The 16183-nt window shown below is 44.9% G+C and overlaps 1 protein-coding gene across 7 annotated transcripts in view; it reads left to right on the top strand.

The window, feature by feature from the left end:
* The window catches only part of LOC307178857 (uncharacterized protein), a 52341-nt gene that overhangs the window by 21953 nt on the left and 14205 nt on the right, over positions 1-16183 (top strand). Inside the window, exons 1-5 of one of the 7 annotated variants that reach the window (XM_079907457.1) lie at positions 2759-2789; positions 3235-3411; positions 3919-4007; positions 10423-10512; positions 11994-12120. The exons of 1 other annotated variant lie outside the window; for it this stretch is intronic. In XM_079907457.1, the coding sequence (XP_079763583.1) occupies positions 10441-10512; positions 11994-12120 (199 nt within the window). In that variant the 5' untranslated portion in view covers positions 2759-2789; positions 3235-3411; positions 3919-4007; positions 10423-10440. Of the gene's footprint in view, positions 1-2735; positions 2790-3234; positions 3412-3434; positions 4008-10422; positions 10513-11993; positions 12121-16183 lie in introns of those variants that run through there. 5 more of the 7 variants (XM_079907459.1, XM_079907461.1, XM_079907456.1 and 2 more) reach the window with 5 other exon arrangements.

Raw genomic sequence — 16183 nt, 5'->3', positions numbered from 1 at the left:
ATAGAAATGAATTATTTCATGTTTACTTTCTTTAGGGTTCATATTAAAAAGACTATACCTCCTTACTAAATGCCTTACATATATTGCAAAATTGATTATTCTTTAGGTGAAAATAAATCCCAAAGTCTTCTCAAGACTATATATTTACAGGGTTTGTCATCCACACCTGACAGAACGTGCAGAAATGGAAAACACGGAAAAGAGCTAATATATATCACAATTTTTAAATTAAAAGTAAACTTTCTAATATTCTCAAAATGAACATACAGATACTATGAAATTACATTTAGATATTATTGACTTAAGCATATTAGGATGTAAACAAGTTTTTCTGAAAGATATTTGAAGGTAATCCATCACAATATTTATAACTGTTATAAAGACAAATGCAGTTCCCATCAAAAATGAAAAAGACATTTCTTTTGTGCCTTCTCTTTTTATTGTATCTATATGAGATGACGGATGCTGATTAAACTTATTGCAATAATTATGTCACAATATATGTAAGTCAAACCGTTATGCTATACACCTTAACCTTATACAATGAAGTATATCAATTATATCTCAATAAAACTCGGGGAAAGACTTTGTTTTATTTGTTTGTTTTGGCTACGCCACGCGGCATGCAAGATCTCAGTTCCCCGACCAGGGATCAAACCCACGCCCCTGCAGTGGAACCGCAGAGTCTTAACCACTGGACCGCCAGGAGAGTCCCCAAGAGTTGGTTTTAAAAAGGCAAATAATTAAAACACTTTAGCAAAAAGAAAACAATGCAATTTATAATTTAATTGTAACAAAATATCCCTATTTTAAAAGCAATGGTTACCAACCTAAATTATCACATGCCTCAGGCCTCCAGTCTCAGACTGGAAAATCTTGTCGACGAAAATAATCAGTAAACAATCAATAATAAGAATAGAAATGACGTTTATTTGAGCCAAACTGAGGACTAGCCCAGAGCCTGCTTCCCAGATTACTCAGAAACTGCTTCAGAGAAGCAGGGTTTTCTGCCACACTTTTACATCTTGTCAGGACAAAGAACATTAAAAAAGTCAGGGTTACATTTCTACGGGTTTCAAAAAAAAAAAAAAAACAAATCAGCACGTACTCCAGCAAGTCAGCAAGCATAGCCTTGGCACTTGGGAAAGGAGTCTTTTTTTTTTTTGCGGTACGCGGGCCTCTCAGTGTTGTGGCCTCTCCCGTTGCGGAGCACAGGCTCCGGACGCGCAGGCTCAGTGGCCATGGCTCACGTGCCCAGCCGCTCTGCGGCATGTGGGATCTTCCCGGACCGGGGCACGAACCCGTGTCCCCTGCATTGGCAGGCGGACTCCCAACCACTGTGCCGCCAGGGAAGCCCAAGGAGTCTTATCATAAAAGGAGAGCCAGCATCTGCATCCCAAGAAGAGAGGCATTTAATCTTTATTTTTAGCATGAACACTCTTTAGTTCTGGTCAATGTGCCCTTTTCTTTAATAATTAAAGCAGATGTACAATGTATGTTTGCTAGGCCACAAACAGGCTATTTTATTTAACATCAAATTCAAGTTAACTCATGTATAAGCCAGAATGACTTCCCTATATCTCAATATGTGAAAACTGCTTTTATCAGTCTTGTCCCTATGAATCTCTGGAACTGAGCACAGTGTCCAGTTGGCCTCCTGCGAGAACAGGGAATAGAAACGGAAATGCTGTCAAGTAGGGTGTCAGTATGAAGTGGCTGAATCTACAGAGGCAGAGTTTTGGTTTTGGTTTTTGTTTTTGTTGGGGTTTTTTTCTGAAACAAGTATTTTTATTTTTAAATTAAAAAAAATTTTTATTTTATATTGGAGTGTAGTTGATTAACAATGTTGTTAGTTTCAGGTGTACAGCAAAGTGATTCAGTTATACATATACATGTATCTATTCTTTTTAAAATTATTTTCCCATTAAGTTAATACAGAATATTGAGCAGAGTTTCCTGTGCTATACAGTAGGTCCTTGTTGGTTATCTATTTTATATATAGCAGTATGTACATGTCAACCCCAAACTCCCCCTACCCTTTCTCCCCGGTAACCATAAGTTCCCTCTCTAAGTCTGTGAGTCTGTTTCTGTTTTGTAAATAAGTTCATTTGTATCATTTTTTTTTAAGATTCCACATATAAGCGATATCATATGAAATTTGTCTTTGTTTCTGACTTACTTCACTTAGTATGATAATCTTTAGGTCCATCCATGTTACTGCAAATGGCATTATTCAGAGGCAGAGTTTTGTATGTCACATTCTAGTCAGCATCGCTACACAGACAACTCCAGCTCTGGTTTACTTAAACTGCTTAAATTAAATCCAATTGCAGGAAATGTTCCTGGATCCAACCAGCGATCCCTCACCACTGAATTGCTTCAGCCTCACTAGCAGGACTGGGGCGCAACTCACTGGCACAAATAGCTTTTGACTTAAACCGTTTTCAACTTGTTATGAGGAAAACATCTTATTAACATCATAAGTGTTTCACACAACAGTAAGCTTTACGGTTAGAGACAGTAACTTAATCCAGGCAGGGAACAACGCTGCATCATAAAACGCAAAAGACACGCAAGTATTCCTAAAGCCGAAAGCTACGCCTTCGCAGCTAGGCGGAGGGACGCACCCTTCCCCGCCTTCTCCTGGGGCGGTGCAGACCCGGGCCCCACGCCGCGCCGCTCGCGGTAGCGTTCCGCCCAGGCCCCGCCCCCGCCGCTCAACTCTGCGCGTGCGCAGTTGTCAACGGACCCGGAAGCGGAGAGCGCGGAGCGAAGGTCACAGGCGGAGCGTAAGTTTCTTCTTTCTAGTGTAAATTTGCGCTTAACAACCCCCACCTCAACCCATCCTCTGGGTGTGGGAGTCACTACGGACCTTAAAATTACCGCACCTGCCCCTCCGCCCCAAGTGAGTACAGACGTCGCCGTCACAGGGCAGGGGTCGTTTCCCTCTGGGTTTGAAATGGCTTTGAGGCTAGTTCGTTCCTTTGGCTTTTCTTTTCGCTGCGTTTTCCTGGTTAAAATCCTTTACTGACCTCCGCCCCCCCTGTGAAGTCCTCTTCTTTGAGGTGGATTCGCTCCACCACAGCCTCGTCCTCTCGGCCCCTGGAGGGCAGCCCTGGCCGCCCCGCTCCCGTAGAGCCCGCGTCCTCTCCCCCGTCCCGGGATTCTGGAGAGCCCGCCCCTCTCCTGACACCCCGCTTCCTCCACGCCCGTCTTTTTTCGTGTCTTCCTCAGGCCGGTCCTTCTGCTCCCCCGGCCTCCGCTTCTTAGTCAGCCCTTCCCCTCACCCCGCAGAGGGGGAGGTGACCTGGGCCAGCCGTGTGACGCTCAGTGTTCTTCGGTCTCAAAGTCCACCCCGCTGGAAAATGTGCACTTCCGCTGGGCGGGCATCTTAATTCAGTCGACATCACGGTAAATATGTGGGCGAGGGGGATCAGGAGAAGCAGAGACAGAGCGGTTGACAGAGAAATAGGAAAACTAAGGTGAAAATAAGAATGAGGGAGAACAGATGGCAACGTAGAGGATGGGTGAGGGCCTGTTTCAATGAGTACTTGGTAAGGATATCAGTGATCTTTTAACAGTTGAAAGTGAGTTCCGTCAGTCAATCTAGTATTGCGTTTTCTTCCCTTTTATGTGATCTGTGAGCTACTAAGTAGATGTGCCTCTCAAGTACCTCTTGTCTGTTCTCTGCAAGTGATGAAGAATGGGCTGGATTGACCTGGAACCTTCTTCCAACAGAGCCTCTCTATTCATGATGAAGACGTTTGCCCAGAGCTTATTTCTAAGCTGACCCCTTTCAGCGTTTTTCCAGGAGGACCACCTTCTTGAGCTCCCTACTGAATGCCCAGTGGCCTTCAGTTTGCAGCTTGTGTGTGTTCCTCTCGCGATCCTGTGCCCATAGGTCTCTGTGCCTTTCAGCCCTGTTTGCTCAGGCATGCGTGAAGGAGAGGAGGAAAAATGGAGAAAGTGGAGAGGAGCCTGTAGGTGTCTGCCAGAGGGATACGGAAGTAAGTGTGGGCCTCTAGATGAGCCCAATGAATGGTGTGTGCACCTGTCCCAAGCAGAGTTGTGGGATCGTGGGGTGTGTGGAACTGTTGGCCAAGGGATGCCGCAGTTCTGGCTGGAGCATCTGCAAGTGGGTTGATGGGTGGTTGCAGGCTGCATGGAATGGTTTGGGGTGCTCTAGTGTCTTAGCTCCCGTTTCCTGGGACACAGATGCGGAGACTGAGATTTGCACGCATGGGTTTAATCGAGTAACTCATGATCACACCTGTGGAGGAATGAAGGCAGTGGATTTGGCAGAGAGAAATGTATTCCTGCGATGTTGTTAGAATCAAGGCCTGAGCTGAGCCCACAGGGAGAGCTCTGTATGTAGGAGGATGGGGTGTTGGTCCTAACGGGTGCCTAGAGGGTGTCCCACAGAATCCACGCCACTCAGTGACGTCTGTGGGATCTTTTGGGAAGGCAAGAATCATCATGCATCCCATATAGTAATTACAGGGAAAACCTTCAGAGATCATTTTCTGGGTTACCTTTTGTGTTTTGAGATATTTTGAGTTGCAGGTGAAGAAAGTTCCAGTAGCATTTTGGAAGATACGTAAGAGAATTTGGAGTGTTTTCTTCAAAGATGCTGGGGTCTTGTTGGGACATGTGCATCACTGGAGAGACCTCTCTTAGTAGTAGTTTTTGGAGATGACAGTGTTTGTGCTGAGGTCACTGAATGAAAATGTGGTGTCTTCAGTCTAGTGGGTCCTCGAGGGTCTTCATGTGTACTGTTCCATCTAAATGCATGAGTTATTAGGGTTTGGAATGTTTTGTGGGGTTTCATAGTAGGATAAGGGATCATTATGGGGTGTCTTGGGAGTGTCTTGGGCCACATGAGACTTCGTAAGTCTGTATGACTCCAGAAGGGAAACATTGGGTCTTAAGCTGCAGATGGCAGAAAAGTTTCATACGGAGGACCTGTGGGGGATGTGTCTATGGACACAACTTGAGAGGGGCCATAACGCCCTATGACTCGGGGAAGGATTGTTCCAGGAATCGGGGGCAGTCAACACCAAGGTGAATTGAAGTACAAAGGCTCATTGTTGGGAAAAATGCAGCTTCTACTTTCCTCCTACCAGGCCAGTGGTGGGTTCTCTGCTGTCCTCTGCACATCTGTCCCAAACACCACACACACACACACACACACACACACACACACACACACCAGTCACAAGGCAGCTGGGGAGCAGATGAGCAAGATATTTTAAACTAAATGTGGAACCAATGAGAAGGGCTGCTATGGTCTGAGAAGGGAATTTGGAGACAGGAAGGGGAGCCTCATTTGGGGAGTTACAGCCCTGGTATTTGCGGGAAAACTCAGGAGTGGGATGAAGGAAAAGCTCTGTTCATACTCACCAGTGGATCTGGGGCTCAGCAGTTAGTAGAGTGTAGAATGGGGTGAGCTGATGAGGTCAGATGACAGAAAGGAACTTGTGTTCCTACCCAACACACACTCGCCCTTCATACACGTTTCTCTGTTGTGTTCGCTAGAATGGCAGTGCTGGTGGTTTCCCAGGTAGGTGACTTGAGGAAGAAACGTGTTTTCTCTCTTTGTGCCTTGCCTCCCTCAAGTCTTCCAGCTTCCCCTCTACTGTTCGGTTCAGACACCCACTTCCTGCTGTGCTTCTGCTGTTGCTTTGCACAATCCCAACCAACCCAATCAAGTCAGGATTTCAGGCTGTGACCCTCCCACCCCCCGGCCCCACCGCAGCATATGGGATCTTACTTCCCTGACCAGGGATCGAACCTGTGCCCCCTGCGTTGGAAGGACAGAGTCTTAACCACTGGGCTGCCAGGGAAGTCCCAGGTTGTGATTTTTTTTTTAAGCCAATGTCATTGCAGAGTGAGAAATCCTAGACACTGAGACCTTTTCTCCATCGAGGGGTCTAGGCAGCCGGGAGGCCTCTCCTTTTTCTGCTGATTTTAGGCTCTTTAATTTCCGAAATGGGTCTTGCTCAGCCTGAGGCAGCTACCCCTTGGTTGAGGTCACTGCGGTCCCGGTTGAGCTTACACTTGCCCTTTGCACTTGTTGAGGGTAAGGGGCATTGTCTGGATGGAGGACCCTCGGCTAGACCCATTTCTGCTGTTCCTGGTCAGCTCCTTCCTCACTCTTTCCAGGGCAAAGGATCCCTGCACACATCTGTCCCCCAAAGTGAAGACCATGCCGGAGGGTGTACGAGTTTCACTCTGTGTTCTTCTCATTAATTTGCTGACTACATACGGAGTATGTACTATAGTCCAGGCTTGTTTTCTCTGCATCAGGTAAAATGATAAGCCAGTGGGATACACTCCCCTACCTTATCCAGGTTGTTTTTCCATAATGGAGACAAGCACACCCTGTCACTTACTTACAGCCGTGCAAGTCAGATGCCCCAAAGCAAAGGACGTGTGCACTCATTCTCCTGTGGCCCTCTACTTCCTTGCCCTCCCTGGCATCCCCATCACATCCAGCTGTGCCTCCTCTGTGCTGTCCCCGTGTGGCTCATCACAGCTGGAGAAAAGCACACCCCCAGACTGACTGGTCTCACTCAACAGATTCCTGGCTCTGTTCCCTCACATTCCCTATGTGTCTGCTCCATGCCCTTCCTTTACAGGCCCTCATAGGTCCAATTCATCCTCTCCCATCTTTTCTCTCAAAGGCCCTGTTTCTTCTTCATTGAGCCCCTGGAGCGAAGGGAAGAGATCTCCTCTAACTGGCTCACCCATCTGCCTCAGGGTCTGTGTTGTCTCCTCAGTATCGACTGTGAAGAGTCTGTCCCTGCTCCTGGCTGCGGCTGACCCTGCGATTGTGCCCTTGTTGCCAACTTCACTCTGTGTCAGGACCGCATGGCATCCTTCCTCCACTGCATCATGTATTTGACTTTTAGGGGTTTATTTTCATCAGCATACACAAATGGTGGTGTTGCCCATCTTACACACAAGGACCAACACACACACACGCCGAAACCTTTTTATGCACTCTACCATCTTTATTTTTTTAAAGATGTTCTATTGGAAGTAGCACTCTTTCTTTTTTTTAAAAAAATTAATTTATTTATTTATTTTGGCTGTGTTGGGTCTTCGTTGCTGCACGCAGACTTTCTCTAGTTGCAGCAAGCGGGGGCTACTCTTTGTTGCGATGCTCGGGCTTCTCATTGCAGTAGCTTCTCTTGTTGCAGAGCACGGGCTCTAGGCATGTGGGTTTCAGTAGTTGCGGCACGCAGGCTCAATAGTTGTGGCTCGAGGGCTCTAGAGCGCAGGCTCAGTAGTTGTGGCGCACAGGCTTAGTTGCTCCGTGGCATGTGGGATCCTCCCGGACCAGTGCTGGAACCTGTGTCCCCTGCATTGGCAGGCGGATTCTCAACCACTGTGCCACCAGGGAAGCTCACTCTACCATCTTTAAAACAAAGCATTCTTGGGCTTCCCTGGTGGTGCAGTGGTTGAGAGTCCGCCTGCCGATGCAGGGGACACGGGTTCGTGCCCCAGTCTGGGAAGATCCCACATGCCGCGGAGCGGCTGGGCCCGTGAGCCATGGCCGCTGAGCCTGCGTGTCCGGAGCCTGTGCTCCGCAACGGGAGAGGCCACAACAGTGAGGGGCCCGTGTACCGCAAAAAAAACCACAAAAAAACAAAACATTCTTAATTAACTACATTTTCCCCACTACTAAGTACCTTTTCTCTATGCTCCATTTCAGAGCACAATATACTACAAACTTGTTTATGTTCTTTGTCTTCAATTCTTGCCTCTAGTTCCCCTGTGAACCCCACCCAATCAAGCTTTCACATCCACCATCTACTGATACTTTCTTTTCCAGAGTCACCAATGACCTCATCGCTCAATCGAATAATTTATTTCCTCTTCTCATCTTGCTTGTTGTATCGGCAGCATGTTGCGCACTGGATCACTCCTTCTTCCTTGAAAGACTGATTTTCTTGAAAGACTGATTTAACCTTTAAAAGTCCGTTTGCTTCAATTTTCTTCTCACTTCCCTGTTCCCTTCTTGCTGTCCTCTGATGAATCTTTCTGAACACCCTGGTTTCTGAACGTGGCAGCCTCCAAAAGTTTTAGTCGTTGAACCTCTTCTCTTGTCTACATCCGCTGCCTTTCCCCATCATCTCTTCTCATGAGTTTTCAACACCACTTGCCCGTCTCCCAGTTTGCCCTCTCAAGCCCACATCTCTCCCTTAAAGTCTGGAATCCTGTGTCCAGCTGTCTCCTCGACATCTCTGCTGGGACATCTAACAGGCATCTCCGCCTTAATTTGTCTGAAACTGACTCCTTGAGATCCCTGACCGTGTTCCCCCTGCCGTCTAACACATCTTGCTTAAGGGCGACACCATCCTTCCTGGGGCTCTGATGAACATTTTGGTATGTATATAAAATATATAAAACACTACATTATGTGTAATTGTTCTAAAATGTAAGATACAAAACTATTAGATGTTTACTTAAAACGAGTGATGGAATACGTGGTTGCTAAAATTCTTTTTTTCTTATGGAAGAAAAATGCTTGGAGACCAAGGCCCTTCATCATCAGCTTCCCCCGGTGCCTCTCTGACCTCCCCTCCCGCCCACCTCCTCACCCTGCTGTAGCCACCCAAGGCTCCTTCCTTTTCCTGGGGTCAAGGTTCCTGCTGTCCCAGGGCCCTCACAGGGGCTGTCCCTCAGACCCAGGTGGCAAACACGCTTCCTCCGCCAGGTCTGTGGTCTGATGTCAGCGTCTGAGTGGAGCCTTCTCTGACCACCCCCCTCCCATTTAACATGCCAGCCACTCCCTCACCCCCACCTCTGGTCCATAACGCCTGCCCTGCATGTTTCCTTCTGCTTCTTCCCCTTCCACTGGTGAGAACCAGGCCTCAGGGGAGAGCAGACCCACAAGGAGGTGTCACACCTTTCAGAATGGCTGTTAGCCATTGGATAAGAGATAACAAGTATTGGCAAGGGTGAGGATAAAAGGGAACCCTCCTACACTGTTGGTGGGAATGTAAATGGTACAGCAGTTGTGGAACTCAGTGTGGAGGTTTCTTCAAAACTTGAAAGTAGGTCAGGCAGACCGCCTAGCAAGCCCATTCTGGCTGTTGATGCAAAGGAGACAAAATCAGTATTTGGAAGGAGATAGCTGCACTCCTGTGAGCATCCCTGCATTAGTCATAGCAGCTAAGATGTAGAAACAACACGAAGGTCTGGTGGCAGACAAATGCATAACAAAAATGTGTTACATACATACCGTGAACTATTATTATTCAGCCGTAAAAATGAAGGGTCCTGCCGTTTACGACACCGTGGATGAACATGGAGAACATTCTGCTGAGTAAACTAAGCCAGACCTAGAAAGACATACTGTCTGATCTCGCTAATGTGTGGAAACTGAAGAAGTTAAACTCACAGAACCAGAGAGTAGAATGGTGGTTACCGAGGTCTGGGAGTTGGTGAAAATGGGGAGATTTTGGTCAAAGGGGTAAACTTGCAGTTGTAAAATGAGTAAGTTCTGGGGAGCTAGTGTGCAGCATGCTGACTGTAGTTAATTGTAGTGTATTTCTATATGCTTGAACTTTGCAGAGAGAATAAATATAAATAAATATAAATAAGTGTTCTCACCACACAGACACAAAATGGTAATTGTTAGTTGATGGAAGTGTGACTGACTTGATAGTGATAATTATTCACAGTATACACATCTGTCAGAGGATCACTTTGTATACCTTACATTTACATCATTTTAATTCGTCAGTTACACCTCAGTAAAGCTGGGAAAGAATAAGAAAGTGGGGGCTGTGCTGGGCCTGCCTCCTGTGAGTGGTGCTCAACCCAGGCTCCCCATCAGATCGATGCGGCTTTATGCATAGACGTGCTTTGTACCCTCTGACCAGGTGCCCTCTTCATGTAGTCAGTGTGGGACCAAAGCTCGATAATATTTATGTTGCTCCAGGTACCCTCTGACCAGGTGCCCTCTTCATGTAGTCAGTGTGGGACCAAAGCTCGATGATATTTATGTTGCCCCAGGATGTTCCAATCCGGATCCCTCACTGAGCATCGTGACTCTGAGTCCCCCCATTCCTGAGGGCTGAGATCTGGGCTGAGGGTGGGGTCTCTGCTCTGCGTGGGGATGGATCGGGGCTGGTCTGTGACCTGCAAGGGATCATCGGGTCCAGCTGAGGTTCCCACTGCTGCTGGGTACGTGAGGGCCTCACTAGGAGGGGAGTGAGATCTGAAGAAAGGGTGGGAAACTCACCTGTTGGACTCTGTGTAGGAGTTTATTGCCCCAAATCCCTCCTGGGACAGTGGGCAGTAGAGGACTGTCTGTTCCACATGCTGAGGGCTTCCCTGTGTGTGTGGTGGTGACTCAGGAAGGGGGTGTGTTGATTCTAAGCATTAAACAGCATCTTTCCAACTTTCAAGGTCAACCTCTAAAGACTCATGTTGTCTGAGGAAGAAGCCCAGAAGAGGAGGGAGAGGAAAGAAAAGGAGTCAGGAATGGCTGTGAATCAGGTAAAGTCGTATTGTCAGTTGATTATTTTGTCTGTCCTTCCAAAATGCCCTTCTTCGGACTTGCCAGTCTTCTCTGATGCTTCAGTTTGCTCAATAAAAGTTTGGTTGTTTTTTTTTTAGCATTCTTTTTGTCATGATTTTTAATTATCCAAGAATTTTTCAACTCTACTATTTTGGTAATTTCTTTCCTTAATCTGTTAAATTAATGTACACTACTAATAACTCTTCCAATTTTGAATCAGTATTTTATTACTGGAATAAACAAACTTGGTTTGGCTTTTTTTAATAGCTACATATCTAAATTTAAATGGATAAAATTATATTTGTATTTTTGAGTATATGTATTTTACAGACATTAAAGCATTATGTATTTCTTCATGTTTGTATCTGTTTTTTACTAACCTACTATAGAATAATGTTGACAAACTAAATTAAGTACACTTAGTACATTTTCATTGTCCCAGAGATGTTGAAATACGTTGATCAAAATGATCATTTAAAAAATCATCCAAAATATGTTGAGACAGCTGCTCTCATTTTAGTGAATGGTGTGTCTACATGTGTGTGCATTAGTGCATGGATGTGAAAGTCCATGGCTTTTATAAAATGTCATTTTATAAATTTTATATTTTTTTAGCAGTTGAAATTACATGTTAATCCTCTTTTACACTATCCCATTAATAATTTAAATAGTAGCAAAAATGGTAACATTATGTGTAGACACGTATGTATTTATATATGACTTTTTATGCATTTGCACGTTGTTCTCCTTTTACGTTTCAGGATTTTTCAGGGAGCCCTCTGTCAGGGTACTTTTCATGCTGTACTTAACTGTTTGATTGTTTAGGTTTGATTAGGGGCCGACCACCTGAGTTCAGGTGCTCGCTGTGTCATTTCTTAGCTATTTGATCTGAGGCGAGTTTCTTAGAGTGTCTGTGACACAGTTTTCTCCTCTGTAAAGTGAGAACAGGTCTTTCTCTAATGAGCTATTATGTCGATAACAAGTTAATATATGTCAAGTCTCAAGCGTAATGCTTAGCACATAGGACGTGTTCACATGCGTTTCATCATTGTTCTTTGTTATCCTCATCACAATTTTAAGATCCTGATCTCTCGGTAAAGCCACTGTGGAGTCGCCTCTGAAGACACCACTCATGTCCTAGCTCATCTGCATACCAAATACCCTCAATGTGTGGAACGTAACATCTGACACTCCTGTGTAGACAACCCGTGTTGCATTTTTACTTGTATATTTCGTGTATCATCCACAAAAACCAGTAATCCACACTGACTCGGAGGATATCGTAATCTTTTGTGGAAGCAAAGAAACTAAAATTTCAGGCATATAACTTGCTCAAAATGCCTTTACTCACATCTGTCAGAACGCAGTCTTCAACCCGGTTGATCCTCTCTCTTCTCCTTTTATGTGACGGTAAGAACTCTCCTCATGGCCCCTTGGTGAGATGTATCTTTTGTTTCAGGGACAGGTGACCTTTGAGGATGTGGCCATCACGTTCTCTCGGGAAGAGTGGGAATGCCTGGACCCTGCTCAGAGGGCCTTGTACAGGGATGTGATGTTGGAGACCTACGGGAACCTGCTCTCCCTGGGTGAGGATAACTTCTCTCTAGAAGTTGGGATCTGCCCTTGTGTATATTTGCATTTTCCCTTGTGTGCCTCTTGGGAGGCCCTGTTTTGCTTGACTGACCTGAAAGCCCCGTTGACTCAGACATGAAAAGCTTTATGATTCGACATCAGGAGTTTAAAATTGCTTTTCTTCAGGAATCTGCCCATTTCATGATATACTAGTTGTTCCAGAGCTTCAGTATTTACAAAGCCCAATGGCAAACCCTTAATATATCAAATTTCTTGTTTTCTACCCCTGTGCTTTTGATTCAGTAGTTCTAGGAAGAGAGCTAGATGTCTGCATATGATACTGTTCCCTGTGTATTCAGAAGGAGGCGGTGGATGAATTTGTGAAATGTTTCTCCAGACCCATGTGTAATGTCCTCACTCCTCAGCTGAACAAGGAACTGGGATTCTGGAAACACCACAGGACACCATGTTCCGTTCTTTTTATGAGTACGAATTTCTGTTTCTGTTGTGAATATTATCTCCATTTTGGAGCAAGGGAAAGAGCTCTGGGCTCTGCAGAGTGAAGTGAAAAATAGCAAAAAATCAAATGAATGGGAACGTATCAGAGGTGCCAACACAGGTCGGAGCTCAGAAGAGCAGAGGGGAAACCTCACCATTAATAGTGTTTGGGAAACTTTCCTTAAGTGGGAGAGTTCTATGGGAAAACAGAAGTTTATTGTGAACTCTCAGAGGAAATTTTTCTCCTCCCTAACTTACCACTCTGTCCTTCAACATGTAAAATGTGTCTTTTCACCCTTCAGGGGTGCTGCAGCTCCAAAACAGACAAAGGCAGCGTTTTAATCATGATCTACACCCCGTCATCTGGCTCCTGTGAACTCTTTGGCTCCTTGAGGAGCGTGGGACGGGATGTTTGAAAGGGGTCTCTTTTCCCCTTGGTCTCTCGTTCTGTTCTTGATTCCATCAGACGCTTAGTTCTTAGTCCATATTGATCAGAGCTGACACCTCCACAGTCCTAACTCCTGGACCTTTCCCAGTTCCATCTCCATTTGCTGTACTTAGGAGACCTAATCAAGAGATGAGAAAACACTGGCTGCTCTTCGATTCCATCTGTCACCCCAGAACCTGCATGGGGCTGTCTCAAGCCCTGCCTGCCTGTTCAAATCCCTCCACCCTTCCTCCTGTTCTTTTTTTTTTTTTTTTTTTAATTTATTTTGGCAGTGTTGGGTTTTCATTTCTGTGCGAGGGCTTTCTCTAGTTGCGGTGAGCGGGGGCCACTCTTCATTGCGGTGCGTGGGCCTCTCACTGTCGCGGCCTCTCTTGTTGCGGAGCACAGGCTCCAGACGCGCAGGCTCAGTAGCTGTGGCTCACGGGCCCAGTTGCTCCGCGGCGTGTGGGATCTTCCCAGACCAGGGCTCGAACCGGTGTCCCCTGCATTGGCAGGCAGATTCTCAACCACTGCATCACCAGGGAAGCCCCTGTCCTATTTTTGTCACACAGCTTGGGGGTGTGTAACGGGAGGTGGGTTGGATCATCTGTGATTGTTACTTAGGAATACTGTAAAGACGGTGAACAGAGATATCTTTTTAATCCCCAGTCCTACATGAGGAGCATATGCCAGTCTTTCAGGCTCTTAGCTTGGCATCTGTGGATAGAGCACATGGTCCCTTCTCAAGATCCTACAATATCTGACCCCACATCTTGTATCTTCCTGCCTCTTGCACTACTCTATCTAGTTGGGTAATACAGACTCTTCCAGATTTCATATTCTCTTAAGTTTGCATGAATTTGCCCCTGAAACTTGCTTCTGAAATACACAGTCCTAGGGTCTGAAATTTTATCCTATTTTTTTGCTGTGATCATCCACCTTTAAGTAACGGACGATTTTTGGTGGATTCTCCTGTGGAGTGGGTTTCCTTGGTAACAGAATTCTTGATGGAGAATACTGTCACTCATATCTTGCGACGTTATCCTGCTACATAAGAAGCACCACTTGAAGCTACTCAGTGGAGTGGTCAGCATGTCCCAGGATACTGAGGTGGAAAGTATCAGGAGAGCCTGACTGATAAGTGTTTTCAGTAATCTTTCCAGTTTGGAGGAGTGTCATGAAAGCATCTCTCAAGGACACTGTGACAATGGTGTTCACATATGCGAATGACCATCCCCTTTGTGCCACAATAAATAACACACAAATTTCTGCTGGGAACATTTGTTATGAAGATCATATGCTCATATCTCTGAGGCTGTTGACTAAACTATTGTCCATACCACATTTTTTATCCTCTGTGTGTGCCATTGTTCATTCTACCTCAACACATTATTTTGAAGCAATTTAGTGAGGGAACTCATGAAGCTGAATTATACCTTCAGTGAAGTACCGTAATTTGTTGTGTTTAAGCCGCTGCTACTCTTTGTGTTCTCTGTTTCATATTTGCAGTGTGTGGGAGGGGGGGATTAGGGAGTGGATATTGTTTTCTATATATTACAGTATTTCCTCCTTTAGAGTTGGGGGTATGGCTCAGCAGCTGTTTCCCTAAACCCTACACTTAGTCCAGAATATTTTGAAAACATAGTCTCATTAATTCCTTCTACTTCTTTTCACCTGAGTACCAAATATTAAATTTATTACAGTTTTTAAGTTGAGATTTTTAATATCTTGAGAATATATGTATTTTTATTGTCACTCTCTTAATCCCGGGAATACCATTTGATTGCCTTGCCATGATTTGTTATGTAAAATTCATTGCTTTTTCTATTGTATGTTTTCAACTTTCTGTACATAATTTGTTGAATTTTATATAAATTTCACTGAGTTTTTATTTTGGGGCATGACTGTGATATTCTAATAATCATGCTCCCTCTCTAGGTTCATAATGTCCATGTTGATATAGTGAATTAATACTTATATATGCGTTGTGTTTTATAGAAAATTTAGCCCATTTCTTGCACTTTATGAACTTCTCCACTGTTGTTTCTGACACCTGTATTTCCTGCAAAACTTCTAACGTTCTGGAAACTCCATTCCTTTTCTTTTTTTAGTTTATTTTATATTGGAGTATAATTGATTTACAATGTTGTGTTAGTTTCTGGTGTACAGCAAAGTGATTCATTCATACACATATGTCATAGTTTGCATCTGCTAATCCCAAACTCCCAGTCCCTCTTCTGGAAATTGCGTTCTTGAGTGAACACTAGAAGACCGTCTTGTTCCCCATCTTCCTTTCATTAGCTTCATATAAAGTGCACCTGGTCCCCGTTGTCCCTCCTACTGGTGCTGTGCTCTTGTCCTCCAGCTTATCTGCTGTGTGTGTTGGTCACCACCTCTGTGCACGTGGGTCTCCTCCATCAGTCTCCACGCCACGGCCAGAAAATGTTTCTGCACGGAACTGCTGTTTCTACAGCGCCCATTAATGCAAGTCCTCCCCCATGAGGGCCATTCACCTGTTGTCTCCATAAGGTTACTTCTGTTCTCCTGATGATATTTATGAAGTCTAATTGATTAATTTTAGACACATTGCATATTATTGATTGATTCGAAATAATTATATGTCTACTAATACATGTTCTTTTTTTTATTGTGTCAAGTAACTTTCATAATGTTTTACATCATTTGAGCTTAGAAGAGTTAACATATACCACGTTTTTCTTGTTGTTTGACTATAGATTCAGTTGATGACCATGAGTATTTAAACTCACTTGATTTCTCCCCATTATCCCCCCTCAGCAGCCCCTAGCAAACACCATTCTGCTTTCTGTTTCCATGAAGTTGACTGTGTTTGATAACCTCTCATAAGTGGACTCGTATTTTTTGTGACTGGCTTATTTCGTAACATCCTCAGGGTTCATCCATGTTGTAGCACATGCCGGGATCTGAGTCTTTCGTTGTTTTGCCTGAATAATCACCTTTTTGTGCATTCATCTGTCAGTGGACACTTGGGTTGCTTCCACCTCTTGGCTATTGTGAATAATGCCTCTGTGAACACGGGTATGCAAATATCTCTTCCAGATCGTGCTTTCAGTTTCTTTGTTACATATACAGGGAGATGAAATTGCTAGATCAAAGGTCTCTTAGTCGGTTTT

This window comes from Stenella coeruleoalba (assembly GCF_951394435.1).
Source record: "Stenella coeruleoalba genome assembly, chromosome: 20".
NCBI lineage: Eukaryota > Metazoa > Chordata > Mammalia > Artiodactyla > Delphinidae > Stenella > Stenella coeruleoalba.
Note: the sequence above shows the minus strand (reverse complement) of the source record. Positions and strands in the feature narration are given on the sequence as shown.